The sequence below is a fragment of the Plectropomus leopardus genome, chromosome 10 (assembly GCF_026936395.1).
Source record: "Plectropomus leopardus strain MGB_pleo_1.0 chromosome 10, ASM2693639v1, whole genome shotgun sequence".
Lineage (NCBI taxonomy): Eukaryota > Metazoa > Chordata > Actinopteri > Perciformes > Serranidae > Plectropomus > Plectropomus leopardus.
The window spans coordinates 10,501,438-10,514,833 of NC_142185.1; the positions used below are offsets into that span (position 1 = coordinate 10,501,438).

The window sequence follows — 13,396 nt, forward strand, 5'->3', positions numbered from 1 at the left end:
GATAATACCAACATCTGTCATTGTAACATTAGGAAGGATATGTATGTATATATATATATATATATATATATATATATATATATATATGTATATATATATATATATATATATATATATATATGACAGAAAATAAAGTAAAGCACAGTAGATGCTCTTAATATTCAGGTTTGTTTTTTCTATTGTATTCTTTTCTCCCCAAATGGGTTCGATATCTTCATTTTGTTTCAGTTGTTGCATACCAAAGATGGCTATTGTTTGGGGCTTGCTCTATTAATCTTTCTATTTATGTGATAGCACATTGATGATACAATTTAATTCCAGGAAATTTTCCAGACAGAATATGGAGCACAACCATATAACCAGCAATATTGACTTTCTCAAGTAGTAAAATGACCTGTAGCCCCTCATATCCAACCACAGTCTCTTTTGTACTGAGAAAAAAAAAGGAGTTCCACACAAACTGTACTTAAAAAAACAACATCACTCAGGGTAGCAAACCTGTAGCCACTCTTCTCCAGCTATGGGTTGTGTCGGGTTGGGAAACCAGCCTGAGCGACTGGCCACCAGCCTGGCTGCCCCCATGGAGCCATGGATGTCTCTCATGGACGACGCAGAAATCTGGGAGTCAGGAAGGAGCCCAGACAGCATGCCTTGCAGCTCTGAGCAGGGTGCATCTGAACGGGAGCCAGAGGGAGAATGGAATTTTTTAAAGCATGAAATAAGCATATTTTTCAAAGAATGTAATCATTTGACAGAAATGCCATACAAAGCAGAGTTCAGAAAACTCTCCTCTGCTCTCTCTTGTGTTTCAAAGATCAGTATAGCATCCAGGAATTGACAGGTAGTTGTCAAAAACAGTTTTCATGTCTCATCTGAAAAGCAAACTCAAAAAAACTTGATATAAAATCTATGACATGGTCATTTTCTTGCATTAAAGGATCAGTGTTGGAGCTCATCTGAATAAATCAATAGCTTCTTTTTTCCAAATGCATTACCACAAAGTAATAAATTGACCAAAAACCATCTAATTTTTCCTTCCTTTTAGACCAAGCCAGTGAAATGAAAATGTGAGATGAAATTAGATGCCGCAACAAGGTTTCCTCCCCCCCCCCCCCCAAAAAAAAAACTGCATTGGAAACAGTCAGGAATGATGGAATTAAACGGACACATACATGATATTATTATTATCACCCTTTAAAGTCTACTGGATTTTCTGTTCTCTAAAACCAGTCTGACTACATGTGGCTGCTGCATTAACTAAACATCCACTAATTCAAAAACTCTTCATGAATCAATGTGACTTTAAGGTCAGGAATAATTTATTACCACCATTTGATCTCACCTTAGAGCAAAACTCTTGTGTGATTGTGATGTGAATTGTTAAAACACTGCACTCTGCTGCTCTCCATCAACCCATTTCATTATTTTTTCCTCTCTGCTGCTGCAAACTTGATGCATAACTTTAACCAAGCTTCCAAAGGGGATTCTTCTCGGGGAATTGAGCCTGAGAACTCCCGAATGGAGGAACTAAATGAGAGCATGTTGCAGATCAAAGGAATGCTGTTTATTATACTGACAAATGTGTTTTAGTCGAACAAGCATCGGAATATGTTATCAGCCTGAATAATGACAAAAAAAAGAAAGAAAACAAAGCAAGGTGGTCATTTCTATTTGAAACAGGAGGTGTGAAAAAATGAAGGAGTAAAAGAAGAGAGGATGCAAGGAAGTAAAAGAGGAAAGCCCCTTTTACGTCGCCTCTTCTAGGCAGAATTTCATGCATTGTGCTGCCTCACTGTTGTGTATTAAAGGTACAATCACAGAATCAGAGGACAGAGTTGTCTCGCCTTTCTGTTGGTATCGTAGATAGTAAGTCTTGAAACGATGACTGTATGCTCAGCATTAGATATGGAAACATGTTTGCATTTTTTCTGAAAGCTCACTGATACAGACAAAATGGAGCAGGACCGACGCAAATCGCAGGGGCAATGTAGTGTAGTTCAAGTGAGATACAACTGTAGGTGACGACGAAGAGATGGCGGAATGGAGCATATTGGTCATATATGATCTTATACAGTAATATATTGTGAAAATACAGAAAATAATTCTTTGTCCTCATGTCAGGATGGATATAATGGCTGCACAGACCAACGGTGTCTACATGTCTCTTTGTTTGTTTTTATCCAAAACTTTTGTCTTTACCCTCTAAAGCCATATATTGGCCATATCTATGCCATCATAAAGAACACATGGAAGTATGAGGGCAGTGACATTTACAACGTTGGAAATGGACATATTTATCTTCGTACATATAGGGAGAATAAATGAGTCTTAAAAGCGACATCTGGCAGGACGGGATAGTGGGAGGCATAGGTGTGACATTTTGACAAAGTGTTATGTGCGTGTGACCGAGTACGGGAGTTTTAAAAGGTAGCAGATAGCAGTTAGCAGCTAACTTTAAAGAAAAATAGCAGCTGTACACGTCTGTAAATTAGTTAAAAAATGAGATTCTAGAGCACCTTACCCTCTGAGAAAAGGCCAAGATCAGCTGCCATACAAGAGTTTGGGGACATTATTGTTGTTGAAACGTTATGTCATTGTTATTGTTTAGTAAGGGCTGCTGAAGCATATGTTTTATGCAACACTAGAGTCGGACACTGTTATGTTACACATCACGCCAGTCACATATCTTTTGCTTCCACGATGCTGGCATGCTGTCTAAAATCACAAACTGGAGCTGAATGATGCCACCATTTTGTGGTACTGCGTAAAAATGCAACGGCATCATTAAGAGGGGACTTAACAGGGCTCCCAAATATTATCACTGACAACATTTCCAAACTTTTCCATGATTTTTAAAGGACCTAGCATTGAGATTTTTTTCCACTAGCCTGGTGTTTTTCCAAACATTTTGGTTTCAAACTCTATTCAAAAATAATTTCAGCTAGCTGTCATAAAGGAAGGGACACACAAACTCAGTTAGAAAATGCAGAACATACATGATGGTAAACTAATTGTTGTCGCACATTGACGCATATTAAAGCTACTTTAATCAATGGCTATAGGTAATAAATTTGCTGTTATGTTACATTACGTAGAAGGTTATCCACAGAGGATTAGTCGAATTTCGTTACGTGCAACAAAATTCCATGACTTTTCCAAAACTTTCAGTTATTTTGACTAATTCCATGACTTTTCCAGACCTGGAAAATGTTTATGTCAAATTCTTTGACTTTTTCAGTTTTTCCATGACCGTGGAAACACTGGGACTTAGTAGTGGCTCAATAGCACGATCTCTGTGTAAAAAAGGGCTGAAGAGGAAATGAGGGAGGAAGAAGAAGCTGGATAAAAGGTGAGGAAGAGGAGTTAAAGGACAAGGAGGCGATAAAAAGATAGACAAAAGGTCAAAGAAAAAGATGGAAGGTCAAGCAAGCAAGTGAATAGAGAGATGAAGAGAGATGCTGGTGAAAAGAAAGGGAGAGAAAGCAGACTGACAGTGAAGGGTGACGGTGATTGATGGTGACATTCTTCATGGTCTACATGGAGATGAATGTTTAATGCCGTGACGTCTGCAAACGTGCCTCACTATGGTAAATAATGAATCAACAGTAAATAACAACAGCTAAGCCATGCTAGATGAGCTCCCTCGAGCTCCATGAAAAAACTGATTAGCCAAAAGAAAATTCTATTATTGTATTCATATGTTTCTTATTTTTGCATCTATCTATTTAAGCAGCTGCACTCCAGCAGGGCTTTTTTTCTTTTCAAAAAAAGCGAGAGTGCAGTTGGAGTCGATGAGAATATCATCTCTGGAGATCACAGAAGCAGAAATAGCTAGATATCATACACCAGCATGAGAGCCCTTAAAGCTCTCACACACACATATACATACATAGATAGACACACACACACACACACACACACACACACACACACACACACACAAACACACACACATCGAGCGATACATACACCAAGCTGAATAGACAAGGTCTCTTACACAGGTTGAAACGCACCTTCACTTGCACATGCTCTGATGTTTAGCCCACATGTGGACACACACACACACACACACACACACACACACACACACACACACACACACACACACACACACACACACACACACACACACACACACACTCCAGGGGTCTTACAAAAGCTGCCGATGCAGGCACGCGCACGCGCACGCACACACACACACGCAGCTATAGAAAGACGCATGCTACATAAGCCTGGTGAGAAAAATGATAAAGGTACTAAAAATAAATGATTGATAGCTGCTGCAGGGCTAAAATAAAATAAGATTAAGGAAGGAGGGATGGAGGAGTTGAATGAGGCAGGGACAGGGGAAGATTTAAGTAGAAGGGATAGGGAGGAGAAAATGAGAGAAAAGTGGGAATGGAGGCTGTCAGCAAAGGCAATAGAAGGACGGAGGAGCAAAAGTAGAATGAGAGGGAAGAAAAAACACAGCGACACTGAAGAGGGATTGGTAGAAAGTGAGAAAAAAGTACGTAGAGGCATAAAAGTGTGATTTAAGTTAATGACATGTCACTGACGGACTGCTTTATGTCTGCCTTTATGGGCCTGTGTAGGGCATTATCACATCCCCCTTGGCAGTGTGGTCGGGTGTGCTTGTCAATATCTCTGTGTTCAGGGAGAGAAGATACGCATATCTATTAGCGGATATGTCTGGTTATGAAGTTTTCTCTGCAGGTTATAGACATATCTAACTGAAAGTTGGGCAGAACGGTGTGTTTTACTTCCTTAAAGCCACACACTGTGTCAACCCTCTCAACAAAAGGTAAACTGTCAAGGTTTTGCATATAAAGTCGGTGTTTTCCTCAGGCTGGTGATGGATTGCAGGCATTACAAGGCAGCAGAGATGGGCAATACATGGGAAAACGGGAAAAGATGTGTCGGATGGCTTCTCATTGCTGAGAGTATAGTGAGAGGGAGATATATAATGCAATTTCGGGTGTTTAAGTAGGGTAAAAAATAGGCTATTGGTGGAAAAGAACACAGGCAAAGATACCTGATATATGCCACATCCAAGTCTCTAACACACACACCACGCAGGGGGACACACACAAGCAGTATCATATTGTTTTGGTGTGATTGTGATTTGTGTGGGTGCTGAAATAGCCCTCCTAGATAAGAGCATATCTGTCCCTCTCAATGGCCACCACGATGGCAGCAGAGAGGCTCTAACCCAATAATGATACAGTGGAGCTGGGACACACAGACACATACACACACACACACACACACACACACACTAAAATGGATTGAAACTCTCTCTCTCTTTTACCATTTCTATAACACACACACACAAACACAGACAGTCTAATTAAGTTTTATCTATTTATAGTATTGAGCTGATTATGCTGGTTGAAATCGTGTTTGTTTGCCAGGGCTGCAGATGAAAGCTGAGAGCCTGTTACTCTCTGATGTTATCACCCACACATCACACTCTAGTATTATTCTATTAGGACCGAGTGTGGTTCTTGTTGTGCGTGTGTGTGTGAGGTGCGAGTGGGAGACAGAGAGGGAGGATATGTATATGAAAGAGCGAGGGCAAGAGTGTGAGTGCACACGAGAGTGGGTGTGTTGTGTGCCTGTGAAAGACAGAGAAATTGATGCGAGGACGTTAGAGGGAAGTATGAATAGAAGCGCTAGATGGACAAATTACTGAATTGTTTATCATGAAGTTATATAAATGACGAGACATTTGTTTGCTTGTTCTTTTCAAGGAAATGTTTTCTAAGAGAGTTATTTTTGCTGTGACCCACCTTCTGACCCGGGGCAAAAGCCAGTATATCACTGGTATAAATGGCAGGACCTCTATACCGTGTTTTTACAAGAGCGAGTCCCATGAGAAGAAAAAGTCTGAGAAACTCTACAAAAAAATGCTTAATTTTTCTTACCCGTGATTTGACAGCCGTAGAGCTCAAACCGCAGTGCAATGCCGTTTTTCCACATCTGAGGTCGGATTCGTACGAAGCGGGCCAGGACCGGCTGTGGGATACGATTGAGAACAACCTCCGTGGCGTCAGTGTTGGCATGGAAAACCTATATGGAGAGCGGAACAGACAGAATTTAATGATACGACATTAATGGCAGTGGGGATTTTCCCTTTTTAAATTGTACAGAGGGCAGAGTGAGCGACACAGAGGAGCTCAGAAGTATTTCACCACTGGAAAGATGATCTTGTCATCAAAAAGGCTGTCTATGCAGTAGAAATATGCAAATATTTTTTAAATTGGTGCTAAGTGACCAGAGAAAAGGGGCTGTGGCATTTACTTTTGCTCAAGAGGTAGAAAACCTACAGTTACCAGAATGTACTGTGCTGCACCAGACCAATTACCATTACCACTGATGGGTGGCAAGGTGATGTGATGCAAACTTTTGACTCAATGGCGGCCAGCTGGAAACAAACAACTTCGTTTTACAGTTGAATGGTAAGCTAAAACAGGTTTCTGAAAAAATTTAAGGCAAGAAATAGGCAACACAGTAAGAGAATCTTTATACTTGCTTTTGATTTCATTTTTTCCAGGTTTTTGTGAACCTGTTTTCACTGGGAAACAGTGTGGCGCCCACTTCCTGTTCACAAACTCTCACTATTACAGCTAAACAGGGCACTAAAAATGTGTCAAAATACATGATATAACAATATTATCTTTGTTAATAACATGTTTAATGATGTTAATGTGTATTTTTAGACAGATTTAAATTTGGGGGTGAAAAATAAATAAATTAAAACATAAATTAAATGATTAAACAATGACCTCTCTGCAGTAAATATGAGGATCCCTAGTGGTCGTGGGCCATCTGTTGAAGACCTAGGGTCTAAATAAATGCACAGGGCAAAGACTTTTCAACAGCAAGTATCCATAGCAACAATATTTATGGTTCATAATGGACAGTTGTATTGTTAAACAAACTCAGGGCATCATCATTTCAAATGAGATAATTTTACTCCTCTTCTTTGTGCTTACATACATAAATGCACACACACACTGAATATATCGTTCCTCTTCACAAAGAAAGACATGAGCGCAAAGGTTTTCCACTACACACACACACACACACACACAGTCTGAGCGGGCATGCAGTGTGTAATAAATCAAGGGTATAAGTATGTGGGAGAGCATCCTCTTCTCACGTCCTCTTGACTTAACCACACACACAAACACACATACACACATACACACGTACACACAGGAAAACATCCTCTCCACTCCTTCACGCACAGAAAGCAAAGAAAAACCTGTGCTGTCGTCCCACAACGCACACACACATACAAAACACAGAACACACACTGTCTTGCAAAGTGCCCTCTGAGCTCCTACACTCCCCACCGCACACACATCTCACACAAACCAAGTAATTTCCTCTGAAAACACACACAAAAACAGATAAGAAGGAAACTGAATGGGAGCTAACATGGCCAGAAGCACTCCTTTTGTCTCTTGACACCAAGACTTTATATCTCTGTCTATCTGACAGAGTGTCATGTCTTTCTCTCTCTATGACTGTCTTCTCTGTTGGGCTCACCACAGGAAAACACAGCTGGGCTGCTGCTCCTCTCCATATCACTTCACTTTCTGTCCTCCTTTCTGTCTTTCTTCACAACATCTCTTTCTCCCCCCCAGTCGCTTCCTTGCTGCCATGATGATACACTGCTGTAAATTTAAAATCTATCCGGATGTTTCATTAGAGAACCTCAAAGACTGTTTTTCTACTGTGTCTCTAACACTCTATTATGTTACATCAGTGCTGAAAACATAGCACAATGTGTTTATTACAAGGAGCAGTAAACCTCATTCACCGAAGCCAAAGGCCTCGCAATTACTTGCTTGGGTACTCATTTATAGATGTTTGCTTTGTTTTTTTGTGTATATGTGTGTAATTTCACTTATTTTTTTCCTGTTTCCAATCCATTAAACAGCAAGAGCCGTCAAGGGTGACAAAAAATGGATGAAAGGGGTTTCTGAGTGGCAGGAACAGAAGCGGGCTACTGGGCCAGCTGGGAATTGAACCCATGACCCACTGGGTGTATGATACAAAGTCAGATGCAGTGAACTCATGCCCTTACAATGGCCTTAATACCAGAAACTGTGACCAGTTAAATGATGGAAAAATGCCTAAAGGCCCCCAAAGACTTAATGGGATTGTGGCAGCAGGCTGTAATTACGTGTGTGTGTGTGTGTGTGTGTGTGTGTGTGTCGGTGTGTAAAAGTGTAATTATGAAGTCTCACTCTAAGGAGTTGGGGACTGGTGGGTGCTTTCTGATTTCCCTTGGTGTGCACACACACACACTTGTATATACTGTATGAGCTTTAATGTGTGTGTGAGTGTACACACTGAGCAAGTCTTTTTTGTGGTCGTGTTTGTGTAAATGTTTAACCTTGCTACTGTCCTTTACCAGCTGTTTGAATTGGGGTTGGTGTGTTTGCGTGCGTGGCACGCTCTTCTGTATACATGCTGCTACGGCACATGTCTGGTGTACATTTTTTTTTCCACTATTATCAGCTTTGTTCAGGGTCACCAAACAGAGCTGCAACTCCATTTCAGCTTCTGCTTGGTGCAGAACTTTCACTGTCACAACTGCTGCTTTACTTTCTTCAATAAACCAAAATACTTTAGTGGAAGCCCATTGGGAATCCAGGGCATCAAACGGTCAGTGGCTTTGAGTAGTTGATTCCATTTGTATGAGATGCCCTGGGCTTCAACTAACTCCAATGTAAACCCCTTCTAAACAATGTAGTATAATGAGCAATAAAGTCTATGTATGAGGAGAGGTAGTAGATTGGTCAAACAAGCACAGGACTTTAACTCAGAGACCACTGTCTGTGTCCTGTGTGAAACTAATGTCCTATATGAAATGTTGAATTTTTCCCAACTGTTACACAGTTTACATCATATGACGTACCTTAATTTAGTTACTACAGAACACAATGTATCCTCATATGATGTTTTGTATATCATGTGAAAAAGGGCCCCACAAATGAAGTGTCATACTTAATATAAAGTTACATAATTAATGTAGCTGTGGTTAAGTATAGGGCAAAGAAACATGGTGAGGATGTACCTTAAAATAACTCAATGTTTAGTCAAAGTTCACGCAGTTCAAAACACCCGTCTCCTGGGGAGAAGTTTTGTGTTTTGGGACCCATCAACCACCCCAACTTGTCTCCTAACCAGACTGCTTGGGATACGTTCCTTCTTAACTCCTGTCAGCGCATAAATCTTGTGATCACAACCTTCCAAATTACAATGGTTATCCCAAAATGATTGGCTCACGATAACATGGAATATGTACAAATTTTAGTGCATTATTTTTCAAAGGAAAGCATGCGCACAGTGAAAAGGGTTTTAAGTCTAGTGTGTCTCAAACAACAGCAAACTCCAATGTATATCCATCCACAATGGCATAGTACAAAGAGTGAAACACTGAGGTTTCTTAAACTACATACATAGTTGACGCCACGTGTCATACCTTAACTAACTTAAGTTACATAACAAATGCACTTATTTTAACCCAAACCATGATTTATTTTCTAAACCTAACCAAGAGTTTTTGTTGCCAAAACCTGAAGTGTATTTTGAAAGGGCATTAGCATGTAACAAGCAGATATTGAAACACTGTCTGTGAGTGTCTGAATATGATGCTACAGGGGTATAGCGGTAACATGACAGTTTTAAGTATATGACCATTGACCAAGCTGCTGTATTTGACGAGTTGGAAGAACGTTTTGTTATAGGCAGGCTGAAAACATGATAAGAAGATACCACCAATGACTACTTTCAGAGCTCATCACCACACACTGATTATCTTTAAAAGAACTGCCAAGAAATTGCTGCTTAAATATTCAGAATCAATGCTGAACTGACCCCATTGTCAAAATTTAAATATGTTTTCTAAATAGTGCATATTTAACACTGCTGTGTGACTTTATCTTGAGTTTTAACCCTCCAGTTCTGGTCTTATCAGCCCATGTTGAAGCAATAACTTGCACTGAGTACAACGTGTGAAAATTTGAGTTGTTAACAAGTGATAAACAGCCAGTGGTGAAAGGTTAAGCAGCCTAAATTCAGGTTTGCAGAACATTGCTTGCCCACCTTTTTAGGCAGACATATGTTGTGATGCAGTTGAATAGTCACAGAAAGTATTCGAAACACTGTTTTTCGGTAACACTATATTAAACAAAAGCCTTGCCTCCAGGTTTTGGCTCTGCAGAGAGAATCAACAGTGAGGAGGTGTAAGGGGATATGTCGCATCTCTGCGGTCTTCAGCTTAAATTCACTGTTAACAGTCTCTTCCTGAAAGGCGTCTGCAACAATCAGCTAATGGACTACACCCGCTACTCAGCTCAGGTTGTGTGTGTGTGTGTGTGTGTGTGTGTGTGTGTGTGTGTGTGTGTGTGTGTGTGTGAGTCTGTCTGCGTGTCGTGTGCAGGTACGTTAGTGGTTCGATGTTTCCACCTGTGCTGAGAGACAAGACAAGCTGACACCGGGAACACTCGGGTGAACAGATGCTCAACTTAACACCTCCTCCCTTTTTCCTCTGTCTCATCTCTCTCTCACACACACATGCACACGCACATGCACACACACACACACACACAGAAACACACACAGAAACACACACAGAAACACACACACAGAAACACACACACACACACACACACACACACACACACACACACACACACACACACACACAGAGAGAAACACATACACAAAGGCCAAAACAAACAAGCAGAAGTGTTCCAAGCCAAACTGTGGGAACAATTCAAAGCAAGAGAAATCTTCTCAATTCAAATGGTACTTTCATCTCTCAGTGAAGGTCAAAGGTGACAGACACGGACTGAATACTGTTTTCTCCTTCATTTACACACACACCTACTCCGTTGAATAACAATAGCGCGCAGGGCAGGAAGACACATATTGTGTGACTGCCCCTGCTTGGTAGTCAAAAGACAGCTAACCAGGTCTAACGCGTAACTACAGGATAGAAAAAGAGCATGACGATGAATATGTTCACCTCATGGGAGAGAAAAGAACAGGTGTGTGTGTGTGTGTGTGTGTGTGTGTGTGTGTGTGTCGTGAGCCCACGGGGGCCTCAGTCAGTCAGCCAGCGAGGACCAGCGCAGACATACTGAATTATTCAAATGTCCATGCTGTGTGTTGTGTGTATGTGTGTGGATAGAGTTATAAAATAGTAAAACACCCCCCCATCTCCTCTCATTTCATCACACAAGGACAAATGCACACACACACACACACACACACACACACACACACACACACACACACACAGACTTCAGGGAAGTAACCTGTGTTAGACAGCTGAATTGTGGCATGTGTATGACAGTCCGCTCCACAAATCTCACCAACCAAATGACACATGGCATCCTTATAATATCCCTCTTTGTCCCTCTCCTCTCAGCTTTTCTTTCTTTATTTGTCACAAACTCTTTCCTCCCTCTCTCCTTTGACCTCACCCCTCCCTCCTGCCTCTCCCTCACCTCACCTCCCAACACTCTGTCGTTTTATTTAATTTCCCCTCTCCTGACATCCTTACAGGCTGTGTTGCTCAGACCTCTGATCTACCCAGAGGGATTTGTGGTCAACACCCTTGTCTGCTATTCTCATTATTCCTCCTCTCCTCCATCCATCCGTCCATTCCTCCTTCTCCTTCTCCGTGGTTCCCCTGTGAACGCTTCTCCCCCACTCTCTGCCTCCTTCCTTCACTCACTTGTTCCCCTATGAACCTTGCTTTTCTCCCTTAGGTTCCCACCTCCCTTCCCCCCTCTGCACAGCTCACTTTCTCCTCTTTCCGTCACTTCAATGCTTGACTGCTTGACCTTTTGCTTGTGTTTTCCTTCTGTCTTTCTCTCTTCATTTTTTCAACTTTCCTACATTTTCCTCTCATCGCGATCCCTCTCCCTCCCTCCGATTCCACCCACATCTCCCACCTCTGTCCCTCTCTCTCTCTCCATCCATCCTCCCTCCCACAGATTAAGGTGGGAATAGGAGGTTTTGGTCTTGGCCGAGGTCCAGTGTTGTAATGGCCACAGACAGCTCTGCCTGCAGCAATTCAGGAGGGCTGCGTAATGACATTTGTACAACGCCGTGCGTAAATGTACCTCCACCAGCTGAAGGTCTCAGGCACTTCCAGACGAAGAGTCAAACTAAGACAGCATCATCTCTCAACTCGAGACCTCAGGTCGCCAAAAATTGCTGCTTTTCTCTTGTCATGCCGGCAACCTCCCATAACAAGGCCCACGGCCAATTTTGTGCACTGAATCATTGGATAGTTAAAGTTACACTGATAGTGTCATTATCGTTTTTTCCTGTTTCTGTATAATGGTCAAATTTTAGTGCTCTCACGATAGTTCATGAGCATTCAAATGATCGGACATGACCTGATCATCTAGAAGGGATATGAAAAACAGCTGCCACAGATTAAAAAAACAGGAACAGACCAATACAGAAACATTTATGGATATAAAGACAACTTTGAAATTGCATAAGAATCTTGACAAATCTCAAATAAATGGCACTGCATATTGGTTCTGCAATGATGATTTTTCTTATATAATCTCATTCACCTGCTCCACTGTCAGTCAATCCCATTGAACATTTTTACTCCTACCCTTCATTTGAGTTCCATCTTGCCCCTCAAAACAGAGATACAAGAGGTCCCCAAGGAACTGGATAACCCTTCAAGACCCTGATGCCTCGTTTCCACACAGTTTTGTTTTGTGTGCATGTTCAATGCAAGGAGATGCATCTTGAATGAATAAAAATGCCACTGTAGAAATGTCAGAAATGCTCATTTTGAGTGTTTTTCGACATCCAATCTTATGGGATATGAGCGGTGCAGTACAGACACAAACATAACCAAAAATGCATGGTGAGGAGGCTAACCTGTCTGATGTGTGGCCACTTTTGTGAAATACGTTTCTTAAAGACCCAGCCCAGACCACAGCTGGCCTGCTACCAGTGTTACATAACTAAACATGCTGTCAACTTTTAACTCAAAACTTCAGAAAAATGTATAAATAGATCTGTATTATTTTCATTAATCTGTTAGCAAATTTCGTTTATATGCCAACTTTCTATAGCACAGAGCATAAAGCCTGTCTATGTCGTATGCCATCAAGCCAGGAGAAAAGAGACATGGTACAATACCCTACCCTTAGACGTGAATGCGCAAAACAGAGGGGTAAGGGCTAAGTGGTAGGGGCAAGGGGTGCTTTGGGATACAGCCTTAGCGCGTCTGACTGCTTCCTTCCCCTCTTTCTCTGTTGCATGTGTCTTGAGTCAGTACCTGTCTTTTGTGAGCCTGTCAGTAAAATGTAGGAACAAATGCTGTACGAATATTACT

The 13,396-nt window shown here is 41.4% G+C and overlaps 1 protein-coding gene across 3 annotated transcripts in view; it reads right to left on the minus strand.

Annotated features, from left to right (window-relative positions):
- LOC121949453 (neuropilin-2-like) overlaps positions 1-13,396 on the minus strand; it is a 124,564-nt gene that overhangs the window by 51,052 nt on the left and 60,116 nt on the right. For all 3 annotated transcript variants that reach the window (XM_042495145.2, XM_042495143.2, XM_042495144.2), the window contains exons 8-9: positions 5,925-6,069; positions 499-674 (exon numbers count right to left, since the gene is read on the minus strand). In XM_042495145.2, coding sequence (XP_042351079.1) covers positions 499-674; positions 5,925-6,069 — 321 coding nt within the window. The remainder of the gene's footprint in view (positions 1-498; positions 675-5,924; positions 6,070-13,396) is intronic.